The sequence below is a fragment of the Lithobates pipiens genome, unplaced genomic scaffold, assembly GCF_037356315.1.
Source record: "Lithobates pipiens isolate NorthernLeopardFrog02 unplaced genomic scaffold, aLitPip1_a1.2 Scaffold_19, whole genome shotgun sequence".
Lineage (NCBI taxonomy): Eukaryota > Metazoa > Chordata > Amphibia > Anura > Ranidae > Lithobates > Lithobates pipiens.
Window position 1 is genome coordinate 486,675,622 of NW_027507764.1, and position 14,086 is coordinate 486,689,707.

Here is a 14,086-nt window from a genome sequence, read left to right on the forward strand (position 1 = left end):
TACAATTTTCAATTGCTGCAATTTTTTCATGACCTCCACAAACTTGGCTCTTTTTTTGCAATTCAGGAGAAAAATATGGACAGAATAAACTCATAACCCCATTATAATATACATATATATATATATATATATATATCCCTCCTTTCCCTAGCCTTCTGGAGTATAGTCTCTTTAGCCTTGAAAAAAGTAGTTTCACCAAAAATGCTCTGGGTTGAGCCCCTGGGAGAGGTATTCTATATGCCACTCAAAGAAGGGAGAGAAAACCTCCTTCCCAAAGGTTTCCATCAGCCATTTCTTCATAAAGCCTTTTTGGTTAGAGCCCCTCACACCGCTTGGGTAGCCACAAAATTCTCACATTGTTCCTACGCAGTCTGCTCTCCTTGTCCTCCATTTTAAAGGCATATGCATTCATTTTATCACTGATTGTCTTCACTTCCTGTTTTAATGGGTTTAGATCTTCCTCCACCAAGCTTATTCTCCCTTCCAGGGCCATAGTTCATTCACGTGCGTCATGTCTTACAACATGTATCTCTTCTCTTATTCCTTTAAGTTGCTCAGTCATTTCATAAAGAGAGGATTTGCAAAAATTCACTGCCAACAGTACCCTTTAATGAAGGTTCTTCCCCAGCTCTAGCAACCTCCTCCAAGACCAGTATTGAATTCTCCATTGTTGATGGTTTTTCTGTACTTCTATCCATCTTTTGTTGGCAGGGGCTTTTTCTTTTTCCTGGGCCCCCCTGATTTTTAACTTGTGAGGAAGTTTGAGGATCTTTAACCGGTGTGTACACATTTTTTTCAAATTTTGCTGCTGCTTGGCTTCCTTTGTTTTTTTTACTGTGCACTGCATTTGTGGGTTTGTATTCTCCTGTTGCAAAACCTCTTCCCCCGTCTTCTTTGTCATCTTCTATTCGTAACTTCCAAGGCCCCACCAGTGACTGTAATTCTATCTCCACTACTCCTTTAAATACAGGTTCATTTGGCCAGCTTCAGATGTGGATTTTTCCAAATCCTTGTGAGAAAAGAATATATATATTTCTCCTTTCTCCAATAATACAGGGATTGCCCTTTTAAGACTTTCAGCACAAAAAAAAAGCTCTTAAAGCTTCCAGCTGGTACTGCACATCTTTCACGCAATGCACTTGACTTCTTACCACTGCTTTTTACTGCTGTTAAAATTGTCCCACACACCAGCTCACTGTCAGTCTTTCACATTGACTTTACGAGCTGTTTGTTTAAACCTTAAAAGCCCTTAGAAATTCCAGCCAATACCGGGCAACCTTCACATAGTGCACTTGACTTCTTATACACTACTTTTACTGTTATCAAGATTATTCCACAAACCAGTCTCTCACACTGATTTTTGGGGCTGTATGTTTTAAGCATAAAGTCCTTAAAGCTTCCAGCTAGTTCCGCCCGTCTTCCACTGTGGCTCAGGCCCAGTTTGTATTGCTAATAAACAGAAAGCAAAAGAAAGAAAAAACAAACTTTTGCCTATCATCCAGTGCTCCAGGGGTTAATCCTCCAAACGTCAATTCTCTGCAAACATTTAAACTGCGATTAGATCTGTCCCATCATCCGGCTCCTTGCCAGCCTCACACACTATTTCTTAGGGCTGTTTTTATGTTTGGCATAAGTAATAAATGCTGCTCACTTAACGTATCAGCAGTTCAACAGAGCCAGCATATCCATAGTAAATGCAGTCCAAGCTAGCAGTTTGTGAGAGAAAAAGGTCAGGGAGAGCAGAGAGAGAGGGAGGAAAAAGGACCTTCACCTGCATCCAGTGTACACGAGATGATCCTCAGAGTCAAGGTTTGATGCTTTTGGCTCCATGCAACACACACGCTGCTGCTGGGACTGGTCTCATTGCAGTTCACTGACCTGCAAGGGGGCCTCTAACACCACCACCACGGCTCATCTGCACAGCTTGCCCAGGCTGGTAGAATTGTGTTGGAGAGCAGAGCATTTAGCTATCTTGGCTCAGCCCGACGCCTCTCACACATCATCGGCTGGCCTCCATGTCCCTATCAGTGTCTCGGATGTGCAGAGCAGAGGGAGGGGGAGCCGCACACGCGTCCTCACTTCCATATCCAGTCACGCCACCCTATAATCAACTTCAGGTGGGCTAAACCTTAGTCCACTTTTTTTCATTTTTTTGGTCAGCTGCCATGAAAAAAAACTAAGGACTGTCTTTATTATAGAAATAATTTGTTGCAGATTCTTTAGTCTTTTAGTTACCTTTTTCTTTTTGATAATATGTTGCTGGAGATAGAAGTACATTTGAGAAAAACAATAAGCTATAGTTTGTATCCATTTGAAATTGTGTTCTCAGCTGGTGGTCCAGCAGTAATCTGTAATATGGCAGTCAAAAACATGGCTCTGTCCTCACAAACAAAAACAATATATTTATAAAAAACAGGTCTTTTTTCCTTTAGAGTCATGCAAGCCATGAGTACAATTATGTGTCAATATTAGATAATTCTGGCTGTTATTTAACCACTTGCCGAGCGCAATATGTGTATTTGTATATATATATATATATATATATATATATATATATATATATATATATATATATATATATATATATATATATATATATATAGGGTTTGCAGTCTTCAAGTGGCTTACTAGGATTATGGCTAAAGATATTAGCCATAACCCCAGTAGTATAGATTTTTGCAGCCAGCCACTGGCTTTCTCATGAAAGCATTTAGAGCAGCGCATGAGCTGCTGGAACGTTTTCCAAAGCGGCAGGAGGGGACGTCCCCCCTCCCACCGCTCACTTGTTTTTCCCGGGCTTACCGGTTTCGCCGGTTTGACGGAGAAACGATCTGATGGTGTAGCCAGCTGCTCCCATAGGCGATTAGAAAGTAGATTCTCGTTTATCGACTTTATGGCCTTGGAGGACCAGGCTTGAAGTCATTTTTTTTTTTGAAGAAATCAACATTTTTATTTTTTTTGATCTGTAAAAATAAAAAATAAATCGCACACTCATGTGTAAACTGTGTTCGCACCACACATATGATGTATTGCCACGAACGTTAGAGCAAGAGCAATAATTCTAGTGCAAGGCCTCATTTTTAACTCTAAATCCTGTAAAGGCGTTTAAAATGCCACCTATGGAGATTTTAAAGTATCATAGTTTGTTGCCATTCCATGAGCACAATTTTAAACTGTAACAGGTTAAGTATCTATTTACCCAGTGTAACATCTTTCACATATTACAAATAAATTGGGACATATATTATGTTTTGTTTCTTTTTTAATTTATTAAAATAATTTTTTCCCAAAAAAAACGTGTTTGAAAAAACGCTGCACAAATACCGCATAACATATAAAATTGCAACAGTCGCCATTTTATTCCCTAGGGTCTCTGCTAAAAATAAAAAAATAAAAATAAAATAATAATGTTTGGGGGTTCTAGTAAAAAATGCTGATTTTACTAGATTTGACTTGTAAACAAAAAGTGGCAGAAAATGCCTGGTTTACAAGTGGTAGAAGAGCATACACACTTCACTAGACCAGGGAAGCTCCTGTTCTCTGCTCAAGAAGAGAGTAACCATATGGTTTACGGTGAAGTCTCCTTTTCAGAACTATATTTCTTCTTGAAGTACATTTGTAGCCCAATATCAGGGTGCTAGATGGGGGGGGGGAGCCAAAAGCATCTGGTGCAGTGGATACAAAGAAATGCCCTATAGAACCCATGAATTGTAGTTCTTTTCCAGTATTTGTATGTAGATCTGCAAATATATTTATATGTTTGTTATGTTCTAACCATGTATTTACTTATGTGTTCATTCAACAGGTACAATATGAATGATTTACATGATGATCCTGAGGACTGGGAGAATAAATTGTACATTTTCTGATTTGACTGCGCAGAAACTGGGAGAATTACTAATTTTGAACTATATGTTTTGACTAGTACCGCTATACGTTTTATTCGATTGTAAATTTGCGTTTTTTTTCTGTTTGCATATGGCAATTTTTTTTTTTACATTTCGTTCTTTATATGAATTATTGCCTTTACGTTATTTGTATTATACCTTTTGGAGAGCGCTGAAAGGATTGTACACATATGTATATTTGTAAGAGCCACTTTTTACAAATAGCTAATTTCTGTCTATCACAACTGTTTGTTGCTATAATTTCAACTTTTATTCATAATTTCTTTCTGGTGCATTTCATTTTGTTGATTGTCTGTACTGAAATATATGTATATATAAGTAGATTTGCACTGCTGTGCTTTATTCCGAAATCATTTTATTTAAAATGTAAATAACTAATGTCTGTCCTTATCGGTAAAACTATATATGTAACAGGTTCATTTATATTTCCTTATTTAGACTTTAAAAACTAAATGTGTTTGTTAGGTATGGATTTTGTGTCCCCTTTTACTTATGTTAGATATTGTATTACATGCTTGTACACAATTCCTACAAATGTTTAAGGTGCTCCCTTTTTATTTCTGAAAAAACAGTATTATAATCAAATGAAAACATTCATAGTTATAAAAATATTTTTTTTTAACAAGCATCAGTATTGATGATAACAGAAAGTAATATAATAAACATATTAATATAAAGAAGAAGTCTAAAAGTTAAACTTTTTAATATTCTATCTCTTTTATTTTACCAAAGGGATCATAAGAATTTGTATAGTTTATGCAACTATAGTTTTTGATTAAAGTATATTATTGTCTTAGATTAAGGGGTGTATTAAATTAGTTAATGTCACACTAGCTCAGAAGGCCAAAATGTATTTTAATGGACATCCCCTTAGATTGGCGTGACTAACAAATAATAGCCAAACTCTTTTCATACTTTCTTTTCTAGGCAGTTACAGTATCTGTTTTTTCTTTTCCCTTTTGGGATAAAAGTTTTGCATAAATGAATAAAAGCTAATGATCTTAAGCACCCCTGTCAGTGGTAAATGGTTTGCCTCAACCCTCTTACTGCCACGTTTGCTGGGCAGCTTAGTCTGTTAAAGGAAGTTGGTAAATAATGGACTCACTTGCCAGACCACCAGGTGAAAATAAAGGAAAAAAAGCTTAAACAAACAAAAATGAATAAATAAGGTAGCCACCACAACTAATCTAAGAATTGGTAAACTGCAATATATTACATTTGTGTTCTTGGGTTTAATACCACTTTAATTGGGGCTCAATTCTCAGTACTATGGGGTGTAGGTTAAACACCCCAGCAAAAAAGGCATTATTTTAATCCATTATTTTCCATTATTTTGTGAATATAAAAGAAAATAACTTATTTTGTTGTAGCATATAAATAAATAGGAAAGAATGCTTTTTGTCAGTGTATTAACATTTAGGAAAGCATTTGGTTCTAGAATGAATTTATTTATTATTTGTTGTATTCATTTACACAGCCCTACACAAGAAAGTTGACCTTACGTGTTAATCTAGCTATATATCACAGATTTTACTCTTTTAATACTTGTAAAAATAGCCAGTATTTACCTAACAGATGTTTGTAGCTTTGGCACAATCCAGATTGGCCACCTAGAATTCTGGAGGACCTCTAGAAACAAATCAATGGCATTAAGCCCCCCTTTCACCTGATTGAGTTATTGGGTTGTTTAACGTTTCTGGCTCCTGCTCACTTGTAGGATCCTATGACTTAACTCCAATCTCAATCCATTAGAGACAGCCATTACAAAATGAAATGTGTTTTAATGCATGCATCAGTATGTCTTGAAGAATGTTGTGTTAAACAGCCCATTCATTTTGGGTCAGTTGTCAATGTACCTCAGCACACAAAAAGATAGGTCTGCTCTAGTTTTTAAAACACTACACACTGCAATCCACAGAGCAATCTTACCTATGCATTGTGGTGTGCTGAGGTTCACTGTATATATGGGTTGGTTTGCATTTATTATTATTAATATTATAGAGAAAACATTTTTTGAGGCTATCATGGACTTTAATGGTACAGGATAAGGACTTAAACACATGGGTAGATATATAAAAAAAGGTATTTATTACAACAATTTTAAACACATTTAAAAGACAAATTGTGCCATAGAAGGGCACCCAATTGCTCTCCATAGACTGGACAATAAGATAGCGATAGCAAAAGACTGATACTTTAAAACCACATAACATATACAGTATATCCAGGTTTTTCTCGACATGTTTCGTGGAGAAGGTTCTGCTTCTTCAGGAGTTTATAGAGCACGAGCACATAAATGTATTTCTAAAAAAATAAATAATGCAAATAAAAAATGTGGTTTTACAGTATCAGCCTTTTGCCATCACTATCATATTGTCTAGTCTATAGAGAGCAATTTTTTTTTATATATATATCTACCATCTAGTCCTTATACAGTACCATTAAAGTCCATGATAGTCTCAAAAAATTGTTTCTTTATAAATGAATATAGGACATGAGTAGTTTTAACAAACAATTATTCTTCATGGCACATACTCTATATATTAATATTAATTTTAATTAATATACAGGATTTATACAGTGCCGTTGATTTGCACAATCTTTTACAGAAAAAAATACCAGACAGTACCATTACAGCAGAATTCAAGACAAGAGGGTTAGGAAGTCTTTGCTGGAAGCACTGTCAATCCAGAGGGAGCGAATTAGAAAGCACTACAACACACATATTGAGTGTGTTATTGTAATGTGTGTCATAATGCATGATATAATGTGCATTATACTACACATTGTAGTGTAAATGAGTGTAGGACAGTATGGACAGTGGCGGCTGGTGCTCAAAATTATTTGGGGGTGCAAACAAACTAAAAAATTCTGAAAAAAAAAACATCAATTTCAGCCTCACTGTGCCCATCAAACGCAGCAACTGTACAATCAAACACAGCCACTGTGCCCATCAAACGAAGCCACTGTGCCCATCAAATGCTGCCACTGTTTCCATAAAACACAGCCACTGTGCCCATCAAATGCTGCCACTGTGCCCCATCAAATGCTCCCACTGTGCCATGAAATGCCCCCAATGTGTGCATCGAATGCTGCCTCTGTGCCCCCCTGCCATCTGCCCGGCACTTACTCTGTCTTGTTGGGGCAGCGGGTGATGTGGCAGGCAACAATCAATGTCCTCGATGTCTTCTTGTACCTTTCTCTCCACACGTCCTCCCTTATGATTGGATGCCTGATAGGTGTCCAATCACAGCGCCTGTCGTAACAGACCCAAACACCTGATTGGCAGAGAAGTGGTTCAGTGTTAGGAAAGCTGGTAACACAGCTGCTGTTTACCTTTTGTGACGACTATTAGAGCCTATGGCTCTAATCAGGTGATAGAGGGGGTGGCCGGAGAGAGAGTGCGGTGCCCTATGCACTTATGGATGCACCGCCACTGAGTATGGGAAAAGCTCTGGAAGCACAACTGTGCACCTTCTGCAGCTGCCTATTATTTCCCTTTCCAGACAGAGCAATCCAATGCAAGACAAAGCATAACAATCATCAACTTTTAGACAATTTCTACATTTTCCTCAATTCAGTTTACAGTAAACATGTTTTTTTTTTTTGTGTGTATTTATAACTATATTGTGTATGAAGAAGAATGTTGCTTTTTTTCTTTGTTGAAATGTGTAATATACTTTTTAAATGTTTGTAAATAAATATTTTCTTGAACTTATAGGTGTATAGGTGTATTTGTGTTTCTAGTGATTGGTAAACACCAGTTCTGCCCCTCCATGCTGGATCATTTTTCAGGGGGTGTTTGATTCTGAAAATGCCAACCCATAGCACGCACAGCTGTGTGCATTGCATGAAGTAGCAGGGTGGTTGTGGCATGGCCCCATTCACTTGAATAAGTCAGGTTTGGCCACTGTACTGCCCACCAAACATGACGGGGCTAACATTTTTGCCATGTACAACCCTGAGCAGGGCCGCTGATAGGGAAATACAGACAGCCCTCCTGTACGGAGCCTGAGCTCTGTCACTTCAGAAGAGGGGCCTGGGCACCTGCAGGAGAGGAGAGCCAGCTGTACTGTCTTGTGACACCTGTGGACAGGGCCATTGTTAGGGCATAACACCCAGCCCTCCTGTACCAGAACCGAGTTCTGTCACTTCAGAAGAGGGGCCCGGGCACCTGCAGGAGAGGAGAGCCAGCTGTACGGTCTTGTAGGTTGGGAAATAGCTAGTTATGAGGTTGGGAAATACCCCCCCCCACAAGGGTGGGGGGTAGTTCCCACTCCCCTGCCCCTCTGCATTTATCTTGATAGTGCTTGTCTCAAAAAAAATCTAAATTTTAAGCCAAAGACAAGGGCAGGCTATCCCTGCCATCTCCTTGTTAGCTGTGTTGTTAAACAGCCATGGGGGGGAGGGGGGTCCTGTCCAACCACGTAGCTAGCCTTAGGACATAACAAGTAGGCACAAAATACTACATGTACTTTGTCCCCAGAACACTTTAACTACTTCCTGACCGCCGGCAGTCAAAGGACGGCCAGGCGACGCACCTATTGTGGCGGGAGGCCATCATATGACTGCCTCCCGTTTAAACAGGGAATGCACACGATCGCTTTTTCTTCGGTGGTGGCGTGTCACGGAGACACCGCTCACCACCGAAGGGGGTGAACAGCCATTGGTTATGGCTGTTTACCATGTGATCGGCCGTGATGAAGTCACGGCCGATCACAGATGGTCACACCCCCACTGTGCACGGCGCATGCGCGCAATCGCGAGTGCGCTGCACGTCGGTGGCGGCGTGTTCCCTGGGAACACTGCTCGTCACCGACGCTGGTAAACAGCCATTGGCCGGCTGTTAACCCACATGATCGGCTGTGATCCTTTCACAACCGATCACTAAAATGAAAACAAACCGCAGTAACAAGATGTTACCGGGTTTTTCTCCTCCTCACACACTGATCGTGTGTGAGGAGGAGATTGCGGTAACATCTTGTTACGGCTTAGTGTGTACACGCCAATCACACTGATTGCCCCCCCTGTCACCACCCCTTATAGTACCTGTCAATCACAGTCCGTCAGAGTACCTGTCGCAGTCCATCAGAGTATTTGAGTACCTGTCACAGTCCATCAGAGTACCCGAGTACCTGTCACAGCCCATCAGAGTACCTGAGTACCTGTCACGGCACATCAGAGTACCCGAGTACCTGTCACGGCACATCAGAGTACCCGAGTACCTGTCAAAGTCCATCAGAAGACCCGAGTACCTGTCACAGTCCATCAGAGTACCCGAGTATCTGTCACAGCCCATCAGAGTACCCGAGTACCTGTCACGGCACATCAGAGTACCCGAGTACCTGTCACGGCACATCAGAGTACCCGAGTACCTGTCACGGTCCATCAGAGTACCCGAGTACCTGTCACGGTCCAACAGAGTACCCGAGTACCTGTCACGGTCCATCAGAGTACCCGAGTATCTGTCACAATCCATCAGAGTACTCGAGTACCTGTCACGGTCCATCAGAGTACACGAGTACCTGTCACGGTCCATCAGGGTACCCGAGTACCTGTCACGGTCCATCAGAGTACCTGTCACGGTCCATCAGAGTATCCGAGTACCTGTCACTGTCCATCAGAGTACCCGAGTACCTGTCGCGGTCCATCATGGCACCCGAGTATCTGTCACGGTCCATCATAGTACCCGAGTACCTGTCACAGCCCATCAAAGTACCCGAGTACCTGCCACAGCCCATCTGAGTACCTGAGTACCTGTCTCAGTCCATCTGAGTACCCATCACAAAATGGGATCATTTTGTGGGTAATTTCACTGTCCTGGTTGTCCAGGACCTTCAAAAGTGGGATGGGTAGGAATGAAATGAGATGTGTCATTTATGCTCCTAGAACGCCTGAACGTACTACTTCAATGTTCAGCCTCTCTATGTGACCAGGCTGTGTAAAAGTCCTACACATGTGGTGTCGCCACACTCGGGAGAAGTAGCAGAATGTGTTTTGGGGTGTAATTTTTGTTATGTACATGCTATGTGTTAGAAATATCTTATAAATTGACAACTTTGTGTAAAAAAAAATGCGTTTTCATTTTTTTCCACGTATTCCAAAAACTTCTGGAAAAAAAATGAACCATTCAAAAGACTCATTATGCCTCACAGATTATACATTGGGGTGTTTGCTTTCCAAAATGGGGTCATTTTATGGGAAATTCTATTGTCCTGGTACTCCAGGGCCTTCAAAAGTGTAATAGGTGGTTGAGAAATGAGATGCGTCATTTTTGCTCGTAGAACGTCTGAAGGTACTACATCAATGTTGGTGCTCTGTATGTGGCCAGGCTGTGTAAAAGTCTCACACATGTGGTATCGCCGTACTCGGGAAGAGTAGCAGAATTTATTTTGGGGTGTAATTTGTTGTATGCATATGCTGTGTGTGAGAAATAACCTGGTAATATGACAATTTTGTAAAAAATAATAATAATAAAAAAAAATCTTCATTTTGCAAAGAATTGTGGGAAAAAATGACAACTTAAAAAAACTCACCATGCTACTTATTTAATACCTTGGAATGTCTACTTTGTAAAAAGGGGTCATTTGGGGGGTATTTGTACTTTCCTGACTTGTTAGGGTCTCAAGAAATGAGATACACCTGATGTACTGAAGGCCTGATCAGATGTGATCAATTTTCAGCAATTGGCACCATAGTTTGTAGACTCTATAACTTTCACAAAGACCAAATAATATACACGAATGTGGGTTATTTTTACCAAAGATATGTAGAAGTATAAATTTTGGCCAAAATGTATGAAGAAAAATTACTAATTAGCAAAAATTTATGACAGAAACAAAGAAAAAGGCATTTTTTTCACAAAATTTAAGTTTTATTTTATTTATAGCACAAAAAATAAAAAACTCACTAGTGATTAAATAAATACCACTAAAAGAAAGCTCTATTTGTGTGGAAAAAAGGTTTCATATGGGTACAGTGTTGCATGACTGAGTAATTGTCATTCAAACTGTGAGCGCGCTGAAAGCTGAAAATTGGTCTGGCCAGGAAGGGGGTGTAAGTGCAGTGTATTGAGGTGGTTAATAAAACAAGACATTAGACTTTTTCTTTGACTACTTCAATACTGCACTATCAGTGCCCATCAGTGCAGCATTAGCAGTGCCCATCAGTGCAGCACTACCAGTGCCCAGTAATGCAACTTCATCAGCACACATCAATGAAGAAGAAAAATTACTGAATTGCAATATTTTATAAGAAAATGTAGGGTTTTTTTCAAACTTTTTGGGCTTTTTTTGTTTGTTTAGTAAAAAATAAAAACCCTGTGGTGATTAAATACCACAAAAAGAAAGCTCTATCTGTCGCAAAACAATAATAAAAAAAATCACATGGTTACAGTGTTGCGTGACCACGCAATTGTCATTCAAAGTGCAACAGCCCTGAAAGCTGAAAATTAGCCTGGGCAAGAAGGGGATGAACATGCCTGCTATTGAAATGGGTAATGGTAAATTGGGTGGATTGTGTGACTTTTTGTGCAATTGCTTTTTTGCTACTTTTTTTCTTTTATTAGAATACATAGAAGTGATATAGCAGAAAGTCACAGAGTACCAAATACTAGATTGTACACTTTTCTCCTGCAGTTTATTTTACCTTTTAACGTCCTTTTCTTTGGTTTGAAAAACAAGAATCCAACCAGCCACAAATCTGCATTCAGTTAAATACTCTACAGCACAATAAATGACTTTTAATCTGTAAATAAGACTTTCAGAGATGAATGGTAGTGGGTGACTTCATTAAAAAAGACTCAAAAATTGTCAAAGCCATAGGAGTTTGGTCATGTTTGAACAAAGGTGCCATGCTGTCAACCTTAAATAACTTCTGCCTTCCAAACTACCTCCTCTAGAGAACAACAAATGGGAATCATTCGTAATTTCAAGGGTATTACCGACAAGTTCAACTTGTCCTCCACATTCAATCAATGAACAATGAATTTTGAGAAAACTAAACTTTTCACAGGAGAAAAAAAGTATTAAAAGGTCAGTTCTGTCTACAAAACCAAGAATACAGATAGCTTTTAACACACTATGAGACTGTAATCAACAAGCACAAATAGGTAATACATTATTCTGTGCTTCTCTTTATAATTGTGGTATTTCTAGCTGTGTTGCCTATTCTTCCACAGACCCGTTAGTCCTAAAATTTAGTATGATGATATTTGTCATTTGCATATAAATGGATTTGCTTGGATCATCATTAATCATTCCAAGAAGAGAAGAAATACTGCAAGCAATTGATATACTAGAGTGCATTCATTTTCTGTATCTGTTACTGGAAAGGCAGAAAGCAGGAGTCTTGCTGAAGCCATGTTTTGTTATGTTTAGATTCTAGTTTATCATTTTTTGTCTTTTTTATGGAATGAGTTTGCATTTTTGCTTAGATATTGGCTCATATCCTTTTCACGTAGGAAATTAAAAGTAATTATTTTAAATTTGATCACTGAAAATTTCACTGATAAAAGCTGAATATAATTAAGGTTTAAAAGTAGAAATATGGCTTTTTTTTTTTTTTAAATCATGCTTACCTAGGTGGATGTAACATTATTCCGAACATGCAGCTCTCCAATGCTGGCTCTAAGACTGAGACCCAAGCTATCAAAGAATGCTGATTGCTCGGTTCTCAGAGCTCCGTGAGCAGAGAGCTGGTGACAATCAGTTACTGGCTCCCTGTTCTGCCCCCCTGCTCTAGCTGGAGTGCTGGGCTGTGGAGTGGACAGGAGGCTGGCTTAGGTGTCTTCCAGGGCTGTGGGCGGATCCCGACCATATTGTCATGATTTTGCCCCAGCCTGGACTGGCTCTGTGATGTCAGCCCGCTGTCTGCTGAAAACGGGTCACAGGAGTGCAGAACGAACTGCACTCCTGTGAGCCACAAGAGAAGTACAGCCAAACAAGCATTGGCTGTACTTTTCCTTTAATCACTTAAGCCCCAGACCATTTGGCTGGCCAAAGACCAGAGCACTTTTTGCGATTCAGCACTTTTTTTTACCACAAATAGAGATTTCTTTTTGTGGTATTTGATTACCTCTGCAGTTTTTATTTTTTGCACTATAAACAGAAAATGTTTTAAAAACATTTTATATTTGACTTTTTGCTATAATAAATATCCCCAAAAAATATATAAAAAAAACTTTTTTTCCCCTCAGTTTAGGCCGATACGTATTCTTCTACATATTTTTGGTAAAAAAATAAAAATAAAAATCGTAATAAGCGTGTATTGATCAGTTTGTGCAAAAGTTATAGCATCTACAAAATAGGGATTAGTTTTATGGCATTTTTATTAATAATTTTTTTTTTTACTAGTAATGACGACAATCTGCGATTTTTATCATGACTGCGACATTATGGCAGACACATCAGACAATTTTGACACATTTATGGGACCATTGTCATTTTTACAGCGATCATTAGTGATGGATGAACTTGCGAACGCGGCCAAAAGTTTGCGAACCGCAAAGTTTGCGACGGACCCTATTGACTTTAATGGCAGGCGAACCTTAAAAACCTCCAGGTCATATTTTCAGCCACAAAATACTTACTAGCTGTGCACACATAGTCCCACAACATGGACACTGACATACCAGAAGTATTAAGTGAATCTGGGATTGACAACGACAAGCATTCTTTTTTTATCTGTGAAGTTTGACAATTCAGGAGTGCATAAAGGCCATGGAGGGGAGGCAAGGTCAGGGCAGGCAATGAAGGGGGTGCAGGAGATAATCAGTGCCACAGTCAGGGCAGCGCAGTCCTGTGCCAGTGTGCCAACCTGTGCTTGAGCCCCTCCATCTGCCCGGTCTTTACCCCCACCTATGCAGGGCTCCACTGCGGTGGTCCGGAGGTGCCAGTCCAGTGCTGATCCTCAGCCATGGTGCTGGCACTGCCTACTGATTGGCTTTTCCGCTGCTATCTCCCTCACTGACACGAGCACTGAGATAGAACACTGACACCAGCACCTCGATAGAGACTGAGCACTGACACCAGCACCGAGATAGAGAGCACTGAAACCAGCACCGTGATAGAGAGCCCTGACACCAGCACCGTGATAGAGAGAACTGACACCAGCACCGTGATAGAGAGCACTGACACCAGCACCGTGATAGAGAGCACTGACACCAGCACCGAGATAGA

General features: G+C 39.8%; 1 protein-coding gene across 4 annotated transcripts in view; it reads left to right on the forward strand.

The window, feature by feature from the left end:
- Positions 1 to 7,626, forward strand: part of RALYL (RALY RNA binding protein like) — a 1,540,715-nt gene extending 1,533,089 nt beyond the window's left edge. For all 4 annotated transcript variants that reach the window (XM_077492950.1, XM_077492948.1, XM_077492949.1 and 1 more), the window contains one exon: positions 3,806 to 7,626. In XM_077492950.1, the coding sequence (XP_077349076.1) occupies positions 3,806 to 3,820 (15 nt within the window). In that variant the 3' untranslated portion in view covers positions 3,821 to 7,626. The remainder of the gene's footprint in view (positions 1 to 3,805) is intronic.
- The last annotated feature ends 6,460 nt before the right edge of the window (positions 7,627 to 14,086 follow it).